This window comes from Sceloporus undulatus, chromosome 2 (genome assembly GCF_019175285.1).
Source record: "Sceloporus undulatus isolate JIND9_A2432 ecotype Alabama chromosome 2, SceUnd_v1.1, whole genome shotgun sequence".
Classification (NCBI taxonomy): Eukaryota; Metazoa; Chordata; class Lepidosauria; order Squamata; family Phrynosomatidae; genus Sceloporus; species Sceloporus undulatus.
Window position 1 is genome coordinate 190,604,127 of NC_056523.1, and position 13,013 is coordinate 190,617,139.

Genomic DNA, 13,013 nt, shown 5'->3' on the forward strand with positions numbered 1-13,013 from the left:
TGGACTTGCATCTCTATGGAATGGGATCTATAGATTTTGGTATCTTGGGGGGCGGACCTGGAACCAAATCCCACTGTATTTCAAAGGCTGTTTGTTCCCATCTATTGCCATCTGTTTCCATGCTGGGATGTGTAGTTTGTTTGCTCAAAACCTTTCAATCTGGGCTTTTCCTGCTGGTTTGCTAGGACAAATGGGAAAGCTATGTGTGTCAGGCTTGCAGCCACTGGACAGGGGAGCACAAAGCCTTGTGTGTGTGTGTGTGTGTATTTGTGTGTGTGTGTGTTTGTGTGAGTGTGCAAGAGAGAGAGAGAGAGGGGTGGGGTTGTAGTGGAAGAAGAGGGAGGCTGGTGGCACTGGTTGTGGCTGGTACAAGGAGGAGGAGGAGGAAGAGGAGGAAGGAGAAGCATCAGCATCAGTGTGCCTGCAAGGGGTTAACTCTGCTCCAGCCTGGGAGCCTCTGGGGAAGGAAGGGAAGAAGAGCAGAAGGAGAAAGAGAAGGGAAAGGAAGGCAAGGCACCTCCCCTTCTTCGCTTGGCACACACTGCGCTGCATCCTGCAGACCTGGGCAGAAAGAGGAGGAGAAGGAGGAGAAGAAGATGAGTGCCCCAGGCAAAGCGCGAAGAGAGAGGGGCAGCCTGGCTGAGTACGAGACCCAGGTGAAAGGTATGGGGCCAAGGGGCCAGTGGGCAAGGGGTCCCTCTCCATGGGGGTCCTTGGGTGGGTGCAGGGTGGCCAGATGCCCTCCCCACCGCCAAGGAGGACCAGGCACTGCCCAAGGGAGGGCTTTCAAGGGGAAATGATTGCCAATGGAAAGCTCTAAAATCTGGAAATATATAAATGCATGCTTCTTAGGGGCTGCTCAAAATGGAGGACCTTTTTTTTGGTGGAATCCCTTCCTGGACAGAAAGGTGATGATGTCCTAAGGAGGACCAGGCACTGCCTAATGGAGGGCTTTCAAAGGAAAAGGATTGCCAAGAGAAAGCTCTAAAATCTAGGAATGTATAAATGCATGCTTCTCAGGTGCTGCTCAAAATGGAGGACTTTTTAAAAAAAAAATCCTCCCTGAATTGAAAGGTGATGTCCTAAGGAGGACCAGGCATTTCATTTTCATTTCAATTGAAAGCTCAGAAATACTCTTGCATGCTTCTTAGGTGCTGCTCAAAATGGAGGATCTTTTTAGGGGTATTCCTCCCAGGCAGAGAGGTGGAAATGGAGGACCTCTGGTTACCTTCTCTCTCTGTGTGTAGGGTGGCTAGATATCTTAACCACAAGGCACTGCCAGAGGGAGGGCATTCAAGAAAAAGGATTGCCAAGGAAACACTCATAGAAATATAATACATTCATGCTTCTGAAGTCCTGCTCAAAATGGAGGACGGTGTTCTTTGGAATCCCTCCTTGGACAGAAAGGTAATGTCCTCACCGAAAAGGAGGACCAGGCACTGCCCAATGGAGGGATTTCATGGGAAAATGTTTGCCAATTGAAAGCACAAAAACACTCCTAGATATAAATGCATGGTTTTAGGTGCTGCTCAAAATGGAGGACTTTTCTTTTTTGGAATTCCTCCTGGGCAGAAAGGTGGCAATGGAGGGCAGGTCCTGGTAAAGGAGGACCTCTGGTCACCCTAGGGGTGTGTGTGTGTGTGTGTGTGTGTGTGTGTGTGTAGGGTGACCAGCTATCCTAACTGCAAAGGAGGATGAGGCACTGCCAAATGTAGGGCAGTCAAGAGAAATGATTGCCAAGGGAAAACACTCATATAGAATTATTAATCTATGCTCCTGAAGACCTGCTCAAAATGGAGGATGTTTTTGGAATTCCTCCTGGACAGAAAGGTGGACATGGAGGGCAGATCCTGGGAAAGGAGGACCTCTGCTCACTCTCTCTCTCTCTGCGTAGGGTGGCCAGATATCCTAACCACAAGGGAGGACAATATAAAATGTAGTAGGATGTGACCAAAGAAAAGCTCAGAAAACACTCCTAATATTAATTCATGCTTCTGCTCAAAATTGGAGGATGTGTTATAATCAGGGTGACCAGGTGCTCTCCTTTTCCAGGACCTGCCCTCCATTTCCACTTTCTGTCCAGGGAGAATGTCAAAATGTCCTCCCTATGGAGCATGGCTGAGAAGCACATGTTAAGTGTTTCTGAGCTTTTGCTTTGGTCAGATCCTCCTGCCTTTTTCAAGGAGGACAAGGCCCTGCAAAATGTAGGGCCTTCTTTTGCAGTGCCTTGTCCTCCTTGGAGGTTATGGCATCTGGTTTCCCTTGGTTGGAAGGTGGAAATGGAGGACAGGTCCTGGAAAAAGAGGACCTGGGTTTGTGGGTGTGTGTTTGTGTACGCCATGGCTGCGACTTAAAAGTCCCTGGCTGAATGGACTGAGCCCAGGCAGGAGTGGCCCTCCTAAGACATGGCTACTATTAGTGGCTACTTATTAGTGGCTACTATTAGGGGGGCTGAGAGGGAAAGGCGGGAAAGGCGGGAGACTGTGGGTCATGGGAGAAAAGGATGATGAGGAGAATTAAGAAGAAATTAATTGTGAGGGGAAAGCAGAACAAGGCAGGGTTTTAGGTGCATTGTGTGGAAAGGTGGTTTTTTAAAAAAGGTGGGTGGGTTTGCCTTTAGAGGAAAGGCATGGTGGGTTTTCTGTCTTTTATGTATTGGTTGGTTACTATGCTAACACAGAGGTCCTCCTTTCCCCAGAACTGCCCATCATTTCCACCTTTCTGTCCAGGAGGGATTTCAAAATGCCCTCCATTTTGAGCCTGGGATGAGCGTCTTTGAGCTTTTCTTTGCTCATGTCCTCCTCCATGTTTTTTCTTGAATGTCCTCCATTTGGCAATGCCTTGTCCTCCTTGGTAATGAAGACAGCTGATCACCCTGGCAGAGGGGTGTGTGTATGTGAAGGGTTTGTATGTGAAGCAATAGGTATCACCAGGACCTTTACCTGCTCCATTCAGGTGGGCAGTGTGGGCAGCCACCGTCTCTGCTTTTGCCTGCCCTGTGGGTGACCCAGGGCACAACAGACACATACACCTGCACCCACACCTTTTTGTGGGGCTGACCTAGCCAGGCAGTACCCCCTTTTCTCTCAGGGATGCTCCCTCTGGTCCAGGACCATCCTCAGCCTTGGCAAGGGTGGTGGTGATGGTGATAATGGTGGGTGAGGGAAAAAACCTTGCTTCATTGCGGCGGCTGCCTTGATATGGCTGCAAAAGACACATTCGCTTCTCTCCCCTCCCTCCTCCCTGCCGCCCCTGAAACCTAGAAAAATGTGACCCAGATTTTGCAGACAGGAGAAGATGGTTGCTGCTGCTGCTTGGTGGTGAAGACTGGCAGAAATCTGGGGTTCGTCCCCCAGCCCTGGGAACAGAGAGGTGGCCTCCAGGATTGGGGTTGGAATGGTTGTTGAGGTTCTTAATTTGAACCCACATGGCAGGAAAAGAACCCAGGCCTCCCTGTCCTCCCTGTCACCTCCTTCAGTTGCTGTTGTGTGCCTTCAAGTCTTTCCTGACATATGGCGACCCTAAGGGGGACCTGTAATAGGGTTTTCTTGGCAAGATTTGTTCAGAGGGGGTTTGCCATTGCCGTCCCCTGAGGCTGAGAGAGAATGACTTGCTCTAGTTGTTGTGTGCCTTCAAGTCATTTCCAGTTTATGGCGACCCTAAAGTGAACTTATATGCTTTGCTTGGCAAGATTTGTTCAGAAAGGGTTTGCCACTGCTCTCTCCTGAGGCTAGGAGCATGTAACTTGCTGTAGTTGTTGTTGGGTGCCTTCATGTTGTTCCCGATTTATGGTTACTCTATGGTGAACTTATTGTAGGATTTTCTTGGCAAGATCTGTTCAGAGGGGATGTGTTGCCATTGCCACCCCCTGAGACTGAGAGAGTGTGACCTGCTTTAGTTGTTGTTGGGTGTCTTCAAGTTGTTTCCAATTTATGGCAACCTTAAGGTGAACCTATCATAGAATTTGTCATGATTTGTTCAAGAAAGGTTTGCCATTGCCTTCCTCTGAGGCTGAGAGAGTGTGACTTTCCCAAGGTCACCCAGTGGGTTTCATGGCCAAGCACAGAATCAAACCATGTTCTCCAGGGTCCTATTCCAATGCAGAAACCACTACGCCATGCTGTCTCTCCTTCTTCTGTAGAAAATTTTATTTCCACTTCACCTACTAAGACAAGCTTGCACAGCAGAGCTGTTGGTTGTAATGCAACATCCCTTCTCGGTTCCGGTTGTTCAACTTCCTCTGTTCTGCTCTGAGAGATCAGCCAGCTGCGATTCTGTCTTTGCCCTGCTTTGCTGCTTCCTTCCCAGTGCCACAGGCAGCAGCTTTTCTAGACCATGCCTCAGTTTCCCTTGTCACCATCTCAGCAGTCCTAGATTCCTGGTTGAGAGCCCTTTCGGTGTCCAAAATGTTGTAAAGTTGTGGTGGACCCTGCATTCTAGGCCACATGGGTCTTTACTCCACCAGGAGAACTTTGTGAAGGCTTTGTGATGTCTTTGGTGGAAAGACAAGGGGATCCATTTCACATAGTAATTTATGTGGGACATAATCCATTGGAATTATCCTCTTCTGAAGCCGTGTTGAAATATACAGAGTTGTGGTAGAAGACAGTGACCTGTTTTAATGGGGAATCCAGTAACATCTAAAATCCACCAAACAGTGATACCTTTAGTTTGTTGTGGTTTTTTTGGGCTATGTGGCCGTGTTCTAGAAGAGTTTATTCCTAAAGTGATACCTTTATGGGACCAACCAAAATGCACAGTATATGTGTTGCAAGTTTTAGAGGCTCCACTGGCTTCTTTATCAGGCAAGGTGTTAAAAACCATACAGGGTGTGGAAAAATTATTTCTTGAAGACTGGCACCTCTTCCTCCTTGCCATGTGGCTACTAGGAGCTTCCAGAAAATTTAACATCCATTTACAACACAAAAAGACTTCCTTTGCAGTCCAGTACGTCTCCCTCCTTTGTGAGGCCACAGGCCACTCAGAAATACCCCTCCATACTATCTGAACTAAGAACAAAAACAGTAATATGCAGGCCTATGATTAACATCTTCAGTTTTTTTCCTCCCATGTTGTTTTTAACACCTTGCCTGAAGAAGAAGCCAATGGAGCTACAAAAGCTTGCATCATGTATATTGTGCATTTTGATTGGTCCAATAAAGGTATCACTGATGGATTTTTGAAGTTATTGGATTTGTTATATGGCCAGTATGGGTACCCCTGGATGTTTGCTGTTTTAATGAGGTTTGCACAGGAAACTGACCAGTGGAATGCACCTCCCTGGTAGAGACCTGCCTTATTCCGTGTCCATCACAGTGGTGCCATCGGGCAGGAAACCATGGATGCAGAGGAGGGCTCCGCTCAGCAGATTAAGCAGGAGGATCCTCAAACACTTGCCATACTCTGAAGTAAAGCTCGTTTAAAAGTTAAAAATGAAATGCACATATTTAGGAAGGAGGACATTTGGCTTGACAACAGTACATGTGAAAGGGATCTAGGAGTCCTAGTAGACCACAAATTGAACATGAATTAACAGTGTGATGCGGCAGCTAGAAAAACCAATGAGATTCTTGGCTGCATGAATAGAAGTGTAGTGTCTAGATCAAGGGACGGAATAGTGACACTCTGTTCTGCTTTGGTCAGGCCTCACCTGAATACTGCATCCATTTCTGGGCACCAACATTCAAAAAGGATGTTGAAAAGCTGGAGCATGTCCCGAGGAGGGAGACCAAAATGGTGAAAGGCCTGGAAACTAATTTCTATGAGAAGCGACTCAGGGAGCTGGTTATGTTTATCCTGGAGAAGGGAAGGTTAAGAGGTGATATGATAGCCCTGTTTAAATATTTGGAGGGGTGTCATATTGAGGATAGAGCCCGCTTGGTTTCTGCTGTTCCGGAGAATAGGATGTGGAGTAATGAATGCAAGCTACAAGAAAAGAGATTCCACATCAACATTAGGAGGAACTTCCTGATGGTAAGAGTTGTTTGACAGTGGAGCACGCTGCCTCGGAAAGTGGTGGAGTCTCCTTTGGAGGTTTTAAACAGCACTGGATGCCATCTGTCAGGGGTGCTTTGATTGTGAGTTCCTGTGTGGCAGGAGATTGGACTAGGTGGCCCCTTGGGGTATCTTCCAACTCTTATGTTTCTCTGATTCTACATTATCAGCAAAATACAGGGATGGTGAATGTGTAGTCTTCCAGATGTTGTTGGACTGAAATTCTCATCATCCTTCACTGTTGGCTGTGCTACTAGTGCTGATGGTAGTTGAGGTTCAAAAACATTTGCATGACAGACATTCCCTCAAAGATCAGTGCAAATATGTTGATATTAATGATGGCTGACATAGTGTTAGTGAGTTAGACTTATGCTGCATCTGCACTGCAGAATTAATTCAGTTTGACATTGCTTTAATTGGCATTTGTTGTTTTGTGAGATACTTAGCCCTATCTATTAGAGAGCTCTGGTGCCACAACAGACTACACACCCAGGATTCCATAGGATGAAGCCATAGCAGTTAAAGTGGTGTCAAACTGCATTAATTCTGTAGGGTGGCAGCAGGTTTATAATCTTACAACTGGTAGAATTCAAAGACATAACTGTGTTAGTCTGGAAAATCAGTATGCACTGATGATATTGTAGCATATATGAGACAAACTGAAATAAAGAAGTTTGTGCCATAATGCTACCAGCTTCTTTCTTTCAGTTTGTTTCCAAGGTGCTACAAGATCTCTCTGCAATCTCATAACTGTACCCTGTTCATGTTTATGATCCATGATACCATTGTTATGAATACAAATGCCCCCCAAAGCCATCTTAAAACCCAACAAGGTGCACCAAGGGATGGAGTTCAATGGGGTGCCGAAGGATGATGCATCTAGCCCCTTCCTTCCAATGAATGGCAGTGCAACACCAGAACCAGGGACCTTTGTGGGATCCTGTTTCTCCTCTTTGGTGCATTGCTGCTCTTTAGAGGAGCTGGATACATAATCTTTCAGCACCTCACTCCCAGATGTTGTTGTTGCTGTTGCTGTTCCAGATATTGGACAAGAGGTTAATATTGTGAGCTGCTCTGGGTCCTGTTCTGGGAAAAGAGCAGGATACAAATAATGGTGATGATAATGATGGCCATAGCATTCTGTTATTCAGTGTGGCTGGCTGGATTTTAAGGTGAGTTTCAGGGTCAGATCAGAAAACAGATTTTAACCACAATATATTGGCTGTGCATCTGATGCAGGATCTCAATTGGTGAAATCTTAGACTAGAAGATAACATACCTTTCCTTTCAATAACATTCAATGAAATTTTGATGGTGCATTCTTGGTACTGATACAGGGAGTGTTGTACCATTTGATTTCCTATGCTTCCCCCCCCCCTTCCTTTGCTACCATCCCTGCCATCCTCACTGGAATTTCAGTCTGTGAGAAGTTGTACTATGGCAGCAAACCTGACTGCTTAACAAAAAACAGGAGGGAGGAGCAAGAAGAGGAGCACTGTGCTGATCTGCCTCATGTTGCAGCATGTTCACATGTGAAGGAAGCTACAGAGTGAGAAAGAGACAAGAAGAGGATGGAAAGATGAATAGAGAGTTCATTGGAGGAAGAGAGCGAGATATACATGGAGAAAGAGGAAAAGAAAGACATAACGTTGAGTCTCAGAGGAGAAAAAATGTCTATAACTCATAGAGATACTCAATGGAAAGTGAGAAAGAATGGAGGACACCAAAGATGGACAGCGATAACAACATGGACATTGCTGACAATATGGAAGAAGACTTTGAAAGAGGTGAGAGGATGAGAGAGACCAAGGAACCAGGAACAGAGGGCAGATGAAAAGTGGGTGGAGGTCAGGGACAGAAATGGTCAGAACAAAAAGTAACAAGATTAATCAAAGCAATATAATTTTGTACACAATATGATTGATTTCTGAAATTTTAGCAGGTGTATATTTAGCCAGAAAAAGAGACTAGCATATGTGAAAAAAATTAGAGTTGCAGATAGATACAGTATGCCAGTCTGACAGTTTAAATAACATTGCTCAAAATAATAGAATTGCTTTGACTGTTATTAAATTATTGTTTTGTTGTGGGGATTAAGGAGGATTTGGTTGCAAAGTATAATTATTGCAAATAGAGTCCGCTATATCCAAATGGAAATTAAAAGTATTATACACCCAGTGAAGAAATTATACAGTACATGCATGAAGTTATTAATTCCAACATCGGGTGTTTTAATCAGTGCAAACATATAGAGGAATCTTCTTTAAAAAATTTAATACATTGCCCTGTTCTTATAGGATGTGATATTTCTTTAGAAATAATTGGATATAAATTGAAAAAGTAACTGGCTTATCTGTCTTCTTCCAGATGTTATACAGCTCTCCCAGATGTTGTTGTTGCTGCTGTTCCAGACAGAGAAGAAATGACGAAGCCATCACTGTTTATTCTGGGCTTTAATAACATGGTACTTTGGTATGGCTATGACAGAGCTATAACCCTTATAACCAGGAAAGGGAAAGACCAGGGGCCATTCACAATTGTAGTACTACGATTCCACTTTAACCACCATTGTTTCTTCCTATGAAATCCTAGTTTATAGTTTAATCAGATCCATAGAGGAGCTCTCCAACTGAGATGCTAAATGCCACTCCCTAAACTACAAATCCCAGAATTCTGTAGGATGGAATCATGGAAGTGGAATCATATGACTATATTTATGTTGTACGAATGGGTCCCTGCTAGAAAAATTCAACTCTTGTTGTCAGCCAGTACTAACAGCTGTTGCTACAAAGATAAATTCAGCCAATGTGGAGCAGACTTTTAAAGGTAACACTTTCTCAGAATGACAATATCTTTCCCTAGGTTACTTTGGAAGAAAATGTTTATGTTTTGTCTATGGAATGAATGTGAAATGCCTTTTTTCCAGTCTTTCTTGGATTTTTTTTTCTCTTCTGTCTTTCAGAGAATGCATCCTGACAAATGGAAAGAAATCATGAAAATTGCTGGAGGAAGAAAGGGAGAAAGAAGAAAAGCAGAATTATGCTTCTCCTCAAGGAATAGGAGATTCTGAACAGTATAACAACTGAACTGCCTGTTTCTCCAAAACAGATTTGGGGATCTGTACTTTCTGGTTTTTCATTTGCCAAGATCCTGAATTGTCATCACAACTATGATGATGGAGCTCTATCATCATAGGACAGACAATCCCTCCTCCCTCCAAACCTAGCTTTGCAGCATCCCAACCAAAGTGCTTCCAAGGTGCTGGAGACTGGAGCACCAGGAAATTACAACCCTGGTTGTTGGTGCCTTGAGAACAGGCAGATGGCAGGAACTTTTGGGGTCTTGCCACCACTACTGGTCCCAAGGCACACCATGTCACCACCTAGTCCCTCGAACTCCAGCATCTCAGAAATGCACTGGTGTTGTGAAAGTAGGTTTTTGGGATCATATTTGGTTATTCATGACTCTAAATGTGAATTCCGAGCAGTTATGATATCATAAATCCAGGTTACGATGTAATCATTTTGTTAAATAAAGGCTTTTATTTCCTTCATATTTCCTGTGTGATGTATCTTTCTTTATATCCTCGCTCATTCACCTTCAGTGGATTGATGGGTAAGAAATGGGGCTTTCCAGAATTCATGCAGCTGTTTCCTTCTCTTCTAAGCTCGCAAGAAGGACAATGGTGGTAATGGGGAATAATAAAATCATAGACAAGATTATTTACGTCATTAATGTTTTTAGCACAAGGAGGGCAATAGCGAACCCCCTCTGAACAAATCTTGTCAAGAAAACCCTGTGATAGGGTTTCTTTAGGCTCTCCATAAATTGGAAATTACTTGAAGGCACACAGCAACAATATAACATAAATTGAAACACTGAGTCAGAAGTTACATGAAAATGATAGATATTGCATTTTAAACATAAACATAATTAACAGAACATTATTTTTGCTTCATAGCGTACATGGAATGTGGTGGCCCTTTTCCATTAATTTCTATCTGTGCACTCAAAGATCTGGAAGTTCAGAAAACAGTGCTATGATGTTACATGTTCACCAGCTGACTGAAAAACTTAAATGTAATTACATTTACTCTTAAAAGGGAGTACAGTATTTATAATATTTCTGTTATTCTAAATTTCCTTTAAAATTTATGTTCCATTGAGAGCCAGTGTGACATTGTTGGTTTGAGCATTGGACTACGACTCTGAAGATCAGGGTTCGGTTCCCAGACTGGTCATGAAACCAACTGGGTGATCTTGGGATAGTCACACTCTCTCAGCCTCAGGGGAAGGCAATGCAAACCTGCTCTGAACAAATCTTGCCAAGAAAACTTCATGAGAGGATTGCCTTAGGGCAGTGGTCCTCAAACTGTGCTCTTTACGGGATTTTGGACCAGGTCCCAGAATCCCAGACTATTGGCCAACATGGCTGAGGCTTTTGGGAGCTGAATTCCAAAATCTCTTAAAGGCACAGTTTGGGGACCACTGCCTTAGGGTTACCATAAGTTGGAAATGACTTGAAGGCACAACACACGCATACTAGACTTAAAACCTTGCTGGAATAAAGATGGAAAATCTCATTCGTGGTTTTATTCTTCCTTTGTACCCCATCCCTGTTTTGAAGTTTGGCCCACTTAGAGATGTTGCCACCCACCACAAAGTGAAAAACTCCAGTGAAGGTGACAGGGAAGACAACTGGGGAGTGAGCAAGGGAACAGTGTGAACAATAACAGTCCACATATTTCTGTGAGAATGTTTTAAAAATTACATTGAATCTCTTTGGGGGAAAGGTATGTTATGGCTTAATAAAAACAAAATACAATTTAGCATGATTAATACCGAGACCTTTTTTTATGATTGCTGACCCTTACCTTAAGGGCATGGTAAGTTAAGAATAGTGAGTAATATTGCTTAACTGCTCCAAGCTTAGGTGGTAAACCAGAACAAGCAGGGCTGTAGGGATAGCCTTTCTTGCCTGGCCTTACGGCAGGGCTATTGGTGCATCTACACTGTAGAAATAATGCCGTTTGATGCCACTTTGAGTGTTGTAGCTCCATCCTGTGGAATCCTGTGATTTGTAGTTTTACAAGGTATTTTGGCCTTCTCTGTCAAAGAGTGCTGGTGCCTCACCAAACTACACAGGATTCTATAGGATGGAGACATGGCGATTAAAGTGGTGTCAGATTCATTTCTACTGTGTAGATACAGCCTATGTTCCTGTTCTACAGTACTAGACCACATTTTCTCTTCCAGACATCTTGCCATGTAGTTTGCTACCCCCTCTCCTAAAGTTATAAACAGAAACCCACTTTGAAAGATGGTTCTCCACCGAATATTCTGAAAGCTGGGTATGTAAGATCCTATCTTAATGTAAGCAGATGAAAGGCAAAGCAAAAATATTTCTATTTTATGAATAAAAGTCTCCTTTTCCACTCTCCACCCTCCCAATATCTGAAGTTGCTCTGCCATGAACCAAAATCTGGGGCAACTGCTTTAGGGTTCCATTGCTGCTTGTTCTGATATTTTTGATTTGACAAGTTCTTTAAATTGTTATGTATGTGTGCTTTTGCAAAGAAAAGACGTTACCCTCAAACAGGTGCTTAAAACATAGGTTTTACAAGAATAGATACTCTGGAGATGTGGTGTGGCTGGGCAGACCTTAGGACACAAGTTCAGGAGCCCATAACTTGAAAGGCAACCAACTGACCACCCAAAAGGCAATGCACTGGTGAAGTATGAGTCAACAGGCCCAGTATCACCAAGTGATTTGGTGTCTGGTGTTGCTTTGCAACAGCCTTGTTTCTTCTTTTAAAAAATGTTTTCTGAGTATCCAGATCCATACCTTCCAACATTTCAGAGATGAAAATTGGGACAAAAATGTGGCAAAGCAACCTCAGACAGTGGTAAAGATGACAAAAGATATTAAAGTTATTATTATTATATTATTATTATTTTATTAATCATGACTGCATCTGCCATATCAGAAAAGTTGGATGGTGTGCAGCTGGACATAGTTATATCTTCTTGGTGCTCATTTATTATTATTATTATTATTATTATTACTTCAAATATGTAATTTTCTTTTTAAACATGCTTCTTCTCAAATAGATGTATTCAGTATCAAGGTAGCAGAAGCAAACTATATCTTATTCTCATTGTCATGATGGTGCTGTGATTTTAAAATGTGGACTTCATGTGGACAGTGTCTCTTTTTTATAAAAAGAGGCAAACGGCTTTTTTGTTTTCGTTTTGTTCTAACGTATCATGAAAGCAGAAGCAGCTGTAATGGATGAATGTTGAGCAAGGCAGAGGAAAGGGGAAACAGATATGTTCAGTTGCATGTATCATAGATGTGACTGTATCTATTTCCCCCTTGCTTGGGTTAATAATGCCAATTCATACTTGTGACCTCCTTAACTGAGTATATCCATCTAGCATGGGGTTTTCCTCTCTTTTTACTTCCCTCTATCTTTACTAACATTATTGTCTTTTCTAATGAATCGTGCCTTCTTATGATGTGGCTGAAGTATGATACTTCAGTTTGGTCATCTTGGCTTCCAGGGAGATTGATCTGTTCAAGAACCAATTTGTTTGTCTTTTTGGATGTCCACAATATTTTTAGCACTCTTCTCCAGCATCTCATCTCAAATGAATTTTTTCCCTATCTACTTTGTTCACTGTCCAGCTCTCACATCTGTACAAGGTGATGGGGAATATCATGGCTTGGATGAGTCTAACTTTAGTTCAGTTGTATATTTTCAGTTGTATATCTTTTCTAGCTCTTTCATGGTTGCCCTTCCCGTTCCTAGTCTTCTGATTTCTTGACTGCAGTCTCTATTCTGGCCGATGTTTGATCCAAGGTGTGGGATTTTGATTTCTTCATTGCCTAGGCTGACTGTGTGTAGGTCTGCTGTGGTCACTATTTTTGTTTTCTTTTCCCCCAATATTAACCCTGCTTTTACACCTTCTTCTTTGACCTTCCTTAATAATTGTTCCAAGTCTATGATGCTTTTTGC

The 13,013-nt window shown here is 43.1% G+C and overlaps 1 protein-coding gene across 1 annotated transcript in view; it reads left to right on the forward strand.

Annotated features, from left to right (window-relative positions):
- Positions 1 to 341: 341 nt before the first annotated feature.
- Positions 342 to 13,013, forward strand: part of ARHGAP4 (Rho GTPase activating protein 4) — a 77,057-nt gene continuing 64,385 nt past the window's right edge. Inside the window, 1 exon segment of the mRNA XM_042449238.1 lies at positions 342 to 663. Within this exon segment, the coding sequence (XP_042305172.1) occupies positions 597 to 663 (67 nt within the window). The 5' untranslated portion in view covers positions 342 to 596.